Source organism: Oncorhynchus mykiss, chromosome 6, assembly GCF_013265735.2.
Source record: "Oncorhynchus mykiss isolate Arlee chromosome 6, USDA_OmykA_1.1, whole genome shotgun sequence".
Classification (NCBI taxonomy): Eukaryota; Metazoa; Chordata; class Actinopteri; order Salmoniformes; family Salmonidae; genus Oncorhynchus; species Oncorhynchus mykiss.
Genome location: NC_048570.1, coordinates 47,416,498 through 47,425,989, shown reverse-complemented (window position 1 = coordinate 47,425,989; position 9,492 = coordinate 47,416,498). Strand labels below are relative to the sequence as shown.

General features: G+C 42.1%; 1 protein-coding gene across 1 annotated transcript; it reads right to left on the bottom strand.

The window, feature by feature from the left end:
- Positions 1-1,770: 1,770 nt before the first annotated feature.
- Positions 1,771-4,749, bottom strand: LOC110526909. Its single transcript, XM_036981755.1, has 4 exons — positions 4,735-4,749; positions 3,742-3,843; positions 2,552-2,832; positions 1,771-2,306 (listed from the first exon to the last, which is right to left on the bottom strand). The coding sequence occupies exons 1-4, from the start codon at positions 4,747-4,749 to the stop codon at positions 1,901-1,903; spliced, it is 804 nt and encodes a 267-aa protein (XP_036837650.1). The 3' UTR covers positions 1,771-1,900.
- Between the last annotated feature and the right edge of the window lie 4,743 nt (positions 4,750-9,492).

The window sequence follows — 9,492 nt, the reverse complement described above, 5'->3', positions numbered from 1 at the left end:
CCACTATAGTTCATGTTGCTATCACTGCTAACATTTAAAAGACCAGTATTGTAATCTGGTCTGTTAACGGGAGCACATAAGAAGACAAAGGCCAATTTAATGCAATGAATGACGTTTAATAAATTGTCTGACGTTACTTGGTCTTTAAGGACTGTTTGAAGGGCTTGAACAGGCCTTTGGAGATGGCAGAAAACATCCTGACGAGAAGTGGACGTTTGTGAGGCGTCTCCTGTTGGGAGCTGGCGGGGAGATCCTTTGGCAGTGCAGACATGGCAGCATGTGGCACTATGCTGGGCACTACAGGAGAGAGAGAGAGAGTTTACATGCACTTTAATTCAGAAATGATGTAATGTATGTTACAACTCAACATAACTGACACTGATAAATGAGAACCAACAGCTTGAGTTTTGGAGAATATAATTACTTTTACATAAGAGATGACTACTGATTGCGTATATAACCTTTGTAAGGTTATTTTGAATTGGCATTTCTTTGTACACCAATATCTCAAACAGACTGTTGTCCTGTTGTGTGAACTTACGCATGCCATATTCAGCAGTGGTCTGTACTTGTTCTGATTCAGAGCGGTGGGAATCCTTCTTGTTCCCCTTCTTGAATAGCTAAGTATTTAAAGAGAAAAACATGTTTTAAAAAATGTCACAGCTGAACAACCTCATGATGATAACAATCACACCTACCACACCAGCACAACAACATTTATGATTGGTTTTGGAATGAACGGATGGTTTTATATTTTTACACTGAATAGCATTGTTTACTCACAACTGTTCATTTAAATATGTTTGCTGTACCTTTCAGTTGCTTGTCAGCCTGACCAGCCTTTGTAGAAAAAATAATTTCTCGCTGCTAGCCCTCACATCCTCAGCCAGTGGAAGAGCCTTAGGCCCGGTGGTTTTGACTGATGTTCTTGAGGCTGCCCTCAATGCCTCATTACATCTGTGGAGAAGCGCTTCACTCAAAGACTTGACAAGAATCCTATCAAATGAAGAGTCCTGAGTCGACACAGCCTGTTGGAGGATTTTCTCAGAGCCAAACTCCTCCAACAGATTTTTATAGACGACTCTGGTGACGTCATCATCACTGCCCAAGTTATCAGAGGATGGGGTTGGAAGTGTGACATCTTTGACCATGTCTGGGCTGGTTGACATATCGTCCCTGACAATGTTTTGAGCTACACCAGAATGACTGGTGGTATCCACTTCCTCTCCATCAATGGTGGCCTTCAAGATTTGTGCTGCATTGGAGGTCTCGCTTGTTTCCATAATGGAGCCAGAAGGAGACAGCCGAGGGGAGGACTTGCCACTCAATAGATTGCCTACATCAGATATAGTGGTTTCAGATGTTTGGAGAGATTCAGTTGGAGAGGATCCTCTACTTTCTGCATCAGAATCCACAGAGTACATGACCTGGCTTACCATAACTTTGGTAAAGAGACTGACTGTGTCACTAAATACTGATGAAGAAGAAGAAGAGCATGAAATTCTATCTTCAGACACTCTAGCCAACACCTTGGCCCCCTGAGCCAAACCCATTGAAGTTGAATAGGGCACAAAACTAGGAAGCAGGAGGCACTTAACAGACTCCTCTACAAACAGCTGAACCAGCTCATAAGTTGTGGGCTTCCCCACCTTGTCATTCCTCTTCAGCTTCGAAAGGATGGTATCAGATGCACTCTTTCCAGCCACCACTGTCAGTCCCAGAGGGGTCAAGTTGCTATCAGAAATTATGCGGTTGACTTGGAGACTGGGATCACGGGAGAGAGCACCAATCCTACCCTGAGATATGAGCTCCTCCAGTCTAGCTATTGCATCTGTTAGATCAGGGTGAGATGTAACCTGCCCTTCTGCCTCTGGATATACCTTCTTCATGATGGTATCGGCTATGGCAAACATGCTTGTTCTGGCATCACACACACCATTGTTTTTGGCTTAGTAGATTCGCTCATGTCAATGACTGAGCATCTTACAATGGGCTGAGCAGGACTCTCGGGTAACTCAGAAGGAATGGGAGTGCCAGGGAGTGAAAATTCCCACTCGGTCTTCTGTGATTTGGCAGTTGAGAATGACAACGAGGAGGAAGACCGCAGTGACTCTTGATAGACCAATTCCTCGCCACATTCGCTGCTTATCTTCTCAATGTTCTCCAGCATAGTTCCAACCATTTTATCTATTTGTGAAAGCTGTCCTGCAGCCAACATTTGGTCAGATTTTGACAGTTGCTCCTGGACACTGCTGATGATACTGTCCTCTGGCATTCCCAGGTGGACTTTCAGTGAGGTCTGGGAACTTTAAAATGAACAAGCAAAGCATGTTAATTGCTGTCTGAAGTTGGATGTTACTGCTAATAAATCTAACAAGCATTACATTTGAGTATTCTAAATGTAATTTATATGTGTGCATTAGATATTCCAAAACACACCTGTTAGAAAGCTGGAAAATATTGAAATGGGGAAATTATTGTTCATCAATTTGAGGGTTAGGATTAACTGCACACACACACACACACACACATTATGGGGAACATACAGTACCTCTTGGAAGAGGGTGTGCTAGACCTTGGTCGGAGAGCCCTGCCGCCACAGTTACACATCTCCTTCGCCAAATATTTAACTTCCTGGATGAGCTCCAGTCTTTTCTGCTCAAAGGCAGTGAAGGATCTTGCACTGCCGCCCCTTTTGAGTGAGTCAGCGTTGTCATAAAAGCCTGTCACCCCTAGAATGCGGGCCAGGGCCGGCAGCAGGATCTGCAGGGTGGTCTGTGCAATGAAGTTGACAATGGTCTTGCACAATTTTGCAAGCTGTTCCTTTGTCATCTGCATTGCACAAACAAAACACAGTAGGTTTGGCAATGAAACTCTGATGTAAAGTATTCCAGATTGAACAGAATGCATTTTATCAACATCGTTTTCCTTATCTGTGACTAAATTCAAAGTTGGATGAAGTATGACAGATTAATGAACGTAATAGCAGAATAGAACTATGGTTAATTCCTCTCTCTTGATTCAACACAACATTCCCAAATCAAAGGTCAAAGGCTGATGGAGAAACTTACAGGTTTTTTAAATCCTTTATAGATCACTTGCCATTGCCTAGAAAAGAAAAAAGAAATGTGTTTTACTTACTTTTTATTTCCTTCTGCACAAAATATGTGAGGCTAGAGCAAAACATGGGCCTAACATACTCATCAGTAAGATTGCGCATGAATGAGATGAGGATAGGGTAGCAGTCCTCCATCTCAACTTTGTTGCCTGGGCCGAATGCAGCCTTAAGAGCATTCTTCTCCAAGAGCTCAATAACAGATCCTCTGTCCGGGTGTTTATTCCTCAATCCTAAATATGTTATTACCATATAGGACAATTCAGGATAAGTCAGACGCTTTTCTCTTAATACAATACTTCGATAAAATTGCTACAATAGGACGATTGAATAAAACTATCCATGCAACATTTCTTACTGACTACAGTTTCTAACATGACCTTTATCTATGATATGCAGGTTTAGAGAACCAACATACTACAGAGGGAAAATCTATGACCTGCATCCGTATCAGTGCCCTGCTTCCCTGACTTCTTGGCACTACTTTTCCTCTTCGCCTTGAATAGAATATAATAGAATAGATTCCAGATCACAAATAATAGACATGTTACATCAGGTCAATGCAGCTATTGTGACAATTGAGTGTTACTAGTCTAGTAGTTGCCCTGTCACTCCTGCCATTTTACCTTTCCTGTCTTCTTGGGCTCCTTCTTGAGCTGGGCCACTGGTTCTTCCTCAGCAACCTCCCTCCCCTCCCTCTGGGGATCATCATCATCTCTCTGTACTACCTGAAGGACATATGAATTTCATATCAATGTCAGATTAGATTCTTGCAAAGGACATCATAGAGCTACAGCCATATCAGTGCTAAACTGGTGATTGACTTAGAAAGAATTATACATTTGTTTTGCAATAGCCTATGTTATCTTAAATGACGTTTTCCTTAGTTACATTCCCAAATATTTAGTGTAATTTAACCTACATTTTCTTCATCCATAATAGCATACAGTATTTTTTATATCTCGAAAAACGTGTCCTTATCTGTGTTGTTTTCACTCATGTTGAGTTTACTGAGGACAATATTGCAGCCACTGACGAATTAAGAACTACATACCACGTCATGGAATGTTAGACCTTTATGCACATTCCCATTCTCTCATTAATATTGGGGGGGAAATATATTGATCAGATTACACAATTTCCCCATCAACCGTTTTCGATACAGCTAAGCCCACATTGAAATCTGTTCACAAAGCACTGCGACTCAGCAGGTCAAAACAGAAATAAACCTAGTCTAATTTCGTGTCGACCTCTTGTGGATTTATTTCGGTACCCCATTTAATGAGCCAGTTGATTGATCTATTCCTTATAGTGCATTCCTTAAAAGTAGGCCTACATTAGGGAATAAGGTGCTATTTGGTAGCATATTCCGCTCTAGCCCATGCCTCCACCAATCCAATGAGTTTAGATTTGTAGGAAGAAGCGAACGAGAGTGTACACTTCAGGAGAAGGGAGATATTATTGGACTGTATCCCTAGGCTATAGCCAGGCCTAAACCAAGTAGCCTTGAGTACGATCCCAAAAGCTTGGATTGCCAAAGGCCTATCAGAGCTAAATTGGTGATAACAACTTTAAACTTACTGTAAAACATGTTCTACCTTCCCCTATATTTCACTTACCTTTTCTTCCACCATAGCTAATTTTATATCTCAAAAAGCATGTCATTGACTGTTTTGGCTTTGCTACTTTCATGTCGAGTTATGATAAAAGAGCATTTTTGCAGAAGCAGACTTTTAGTTAGTCGGGGACGTCATGGACATGAAGGCAGTAGAGGTTAATTGGTTTTAAGAAATGTTTATATGTCGCCCTCTTGTGGAATTATTTAGGTACAACAACAATGTGTTGCGTAGGATCCAAATGATTGTTTTCTCCTCATCCCTGTGTTACATCCTATTATCAGTCATAAACAGATTACTCCCCCAAAGAGCAATACACTTTAATAGTAAAGGGGTAACACTCTTTGTTCAAAGGAACAGAATAGCTGTAAGAGCGATGCAATTATTTGATGCACCGCAAGGGGATATTGAGACCGTGTCTGTGCCTCGACCTAGGTTGGGCAAAACTAAACATGGCGGTGTTCGCCTTAGCAATCTCACTAGGATAAAGACCACCTCCATTCCTGTCATTATTGAAAGAGATCATGATACCTCACATCTCAAAATAGGGCTACTTAATGTTAGATCCCTTACTTTAAAGGCAATTATAGTCAATTAACTAATCACTGATCATAATCTTGATGTGATTGGCCTGACTGAAACATGGCTTAAGCCTGATGAATTTACTGTGTTAAATGAGGCTTCACCTCCTGGCTACACTAGTGACCATATCCCCCGTGCATCCCGCAAAGGCTGAGGTGTTGCTAACATTTATGATAGCAAATTTCAATTTACAAAAAAATAAATTACGTTTTCGTCTTTTGAGCTTCTAGTCATGAAATCTATGCAGCCTACTCGATCACTTTTTATAGCTACTGTTTACAGGCCTCCTGGGCCATATACAGCGTTCCTCATTGAGTTCCCTGAATTCCTATCGGACCTTGTAGTCATAGCAGATAATATTCTAATCTTTGGTGACTTTAATATTCATGTGGAAAAGTCCACAGACCCACTCCAAAAGGCTTTCGGAGCCATCATCGACTCAGTGGGTTTTGTCCAACATGTCTCTGGACCCACTCACTGTCACAGTCATACTCCGGACCCAGTTTTGTCCCATGGAATAAATGTTGTGGATCTTAATGTTTTTCCTCATAATCCTGGACTATCGGACCACCATTTTATTACGTTTGCAATTGCAACAAATAATCTGCTCAGACCCCAACCAAGGAACATCCAAAGTCGTGCTATAAATTCACAGACAACACAAAGATTTCTTGATGTCCTTCCAGATTCCCTCTGTCTACCCAAGGACGCCAGAGGACAAAAATCAGTTAACCACCTAACTGAGGAACTCAATTTAACCTTGCGCAATACCCTAGATGCAGTTGCACCCCTAAAAACTAAAAACATTTTTCATAAGAAACTAGCTCCCTGGTACACAGAAAATACCCGAGCTCTGAAGCAAGCTTCCAGAAAATTGGAACGGAAATGGCGCCACACCAAACTGAAAGTCTTCCGACTAGCTTGGAAAGACAGTACCGTGCAGTACCGAAGACTGCTGCTCGATCGTCCTATTTTTCTAACTTAATTGAGGAAAATAAGAACAACCCGAAATTCCTTTTTGATACTGTCGCAAAGCTAACTAAAAGCAGCATTCCCCAAGAGAGGATGGCTTTCACTTTAGCAGTGATAAATTCATGAACAAGGTCATGATTATTAGAAAGCAAATTACGGACTCCTCTTTAAATCTGCGTATTCCTTCAAAGCTCAGTTGTCCTGAGTCTGCACAACTCTGCCAGGACCTAGGATCAAGAGAGACGCTCAAGTGTTTTAGTACAATATCTCTTGACACAATGATGAAAATAATCATGGCCTCTAAACCTTCAAGCTGCATACTGGACCCTATTCCAACTAAACTACTGAAAGAGCTGCTTCCTGTGTTTGGCCCTCCTATGTTGAACATAATAAACGGCTCTCTATCCACCGGATGTGTACCAAACTCACTAAAAGTGGTAGTAATAAAGCCTCTCTTGAAAAAGCCAAACCTTGACCCAGAAAATATAAAAAACTATTGGCCTATATCGAATCCATTCCTTCCATTCCTCTCAAACATTGTAGAAAAGGCTGTTGCGCAGCAACTCACTGCCTTCCTGAAGACAAACAATGTATACGAAATGCTTCAGTCTGGTTTTAGACCCCATCATACCACTGAGACTGCACTTGTGAAGGTGGTAAATTACATTTTAATGGCATCGGACCGAGGCTCTGCATCTGTCCTCGTGCTCCTAGACCTTAGTGCTGCTTTTGATACCATCGATCACCACATTCTTTTGGAGAGATTGGAAACCCAAATTGGTCTACACGGACAAGTTCTGGCCTGGTTTAGATCTTATCTGTCGGAAAGATATCAGTTTGTCTCTGTGAATGGTTTGTCCTCTCACAAATCAACTGTAAATTTCGGTGTTCCTCAAGGTTCCGTTTTAGGACCACTATTGTTTTCACTATATGTTTTACCTCTTGGGGATGTTATTTGAAAACATAATGTTAACTTTCACTGCTATGCGGATGACACACAGCTGTACATTTCAATGAAACATGGTGAAGCCCCAAAATTGCCCTTGCTAGAAGCATGTGTTTCAGACATAAGGAAGTGGATGGCTGCAAACTTTCTACTTTTAAATTCGGACAAAACAGAGATGCTTGTTCTAGGTCCCAAGAAACAAAGAGATCTTCTGTTGAATCTGACAATTCATCTTAACGGTTGTACAGTCGTCTCAAATAAAACTGTGAAGGACCTCGGCGTTACTCTGGACCCTGATCTCTCTTTTGAAGAACATATCAAGACCATTTCAAGGACAGCTTTTTTCCATCTACGTAACATTGCAAAAAATCAGAAACTTTCTGTCCAAAAATGATGCAGAAAAATTAATCCATGCTTTTGTCACTTCTAGGTTAGACTACTGCAATGCTCTACTTTCCGGCTACCCGGATAAAGCACTAAATAAACTTCAGTTAGTGCTAAATACAGCTGCTAGAATCCTGACTAGAACCAAAAAATTTGATCATATTACTCCAGTGCTAGCCTCCCTACACTGGCTTCCTGTCAAAGCAAGGGCTGATTTCAAGGTTTTACTGCTAACCTACAAAGCATTACATGGGCTTGCTCCTATCTATCTCTCTGATTTGGTCCTGCCGTACATACTTACACGTACAAGATGCAGGCCTCCTAATTGTCCCTAGAATTTCTAAGCAAACAGCTGGAGGCAGGACTTTCTCCTATAGAGCTCCATTTTTATGGAACGGTCTGCCTACCCATGTCAGAGACGCAAACTCGGTCTCAACCTTTAAGTCTTTACTGAAGACTTATCTCTTCAGTGGGTCATATGATTGAGTGTAGTCTGGCCCAGGAGTGGGAAGGTGAACGGAAAGGCTCTGGAGCAACGAACCGCCCTTGCTGTCTCTGCCTGGCCGGTTCCCCTCTTTCCACTGGGATTCTCTGCCTCTAACCCTATTACAGGGGCTGAGTCACTGGCTTACTGGGGCTCTCTCATGCCGTTCCTGGAAGGGGTGCGTCACCTGAGTGGGTTGATTCACTGATGTGGTCATCCTGTCTGGGTTGGCGCCCCCCCTTGGGTTGTGCCATGGCGGAGATCTTTGTGGGCTACACTCAGCCTTGTCTCAGGATGGTAAGTTGGTGGTTGAAGATATCCCTCTAGTGGTGTGGGGGCTGTGCTTTGGCAAAGTGGGTGGGGTTATATGCTTCCTGTTTGGCCCTGTCTGGGGGTGTCCTCGGATGGGGCCACAGTGTCTCCTGACCCCTCCTGTCTCAGCCTCCAGTATTTATGCTGCAGTAGTTTGTGTCGGGGGGCTAGGGTCAGTTTGTTATATCTAAGTACTTCTCCTGTCCTATTCGGTGTCCTGTGTGAATTTAAGTGTGCTTTCTCTAAATTCTCTCTCTCTCTTTCTTTCTCTCTCTCGGGGGACCTGAGCCCTAGGACCATGCCCCAGGACTACCTGACATGATGACTCCTTGCTGTCCCCAGTCCACCTGACCGTGCTGCTGCTCCAGTTTCAACTGTTCTGCCTTATTATTATTTGACCATGCTGGTCATTTATGAACATTTGAACATCTTGGCCATGTTCTGTTATAATCTCCACCCGGCACAGCCAGAAGAGGACTGGCCACCCCACATAGCCTGGTTCCTCTCTAGGTTTCTTCCTAGGTTTTGGCCTTTCTAGGGAGTTTTTCCTAGCCACCGTGCTTCTACACCTGCATTGCTTGCTGTTTGGGGTTTTAGGCTGGGTTTCTGTACAGCACTTTGAGATATCAGCTGATGTACGAAGGGCGATATAAATAAATTTGATTTGATATTGTGTTGTCAGCATTGGGTTCGTGTCTCGTGTAGTTTTCGTATTTTTTGTATATATATTTAAACTTTATTTTCAATCTCTTTTCGATTTTAATTTGATTATATATTATTTATTATTATTATTTTATTTTTTTAAATTTAGAACACATTCAAGAACCTCCAGAAGCTAACCAGCTAATTAGCTACAAGCTATTTAGTCATTGTTATCCACTGCTAGCGGCTTTTACCTTCTGCAGATACCAGCCCTGTTCTTAGCCTGGATAATACTTGCCAGTCTACCAGTATCGGACTGTCTCTCCACAACAACGAGCTGGTTGAGAGACAGTCATTGTTCTAATTCTTGATTATATTTACACACATTATATTCAGTACTAGGATTAAAAGAAAATTCATACATCTATACATTAACATA

Excerpts from the sequence above, each read along its gene's own strand:
- LOC110526909 (XM_036981755.1), bottom strand. Across the intron at positions 2,833-3,741 it reads AGCCCAAGAAGACAGGAAAG|ATGACAAAGGAACAGCTTGC; the intron begins GTAAAATGGCAG and ends TGTGCAATGCAG. Across the intron at positions 2,307-2,551 it reads AGCACACCCTCTTCCAAGAG|TTCCCAGACCTCACTGAAAG; the intron begins GTACTGTATGTT and ends TTCATTTTAAAG.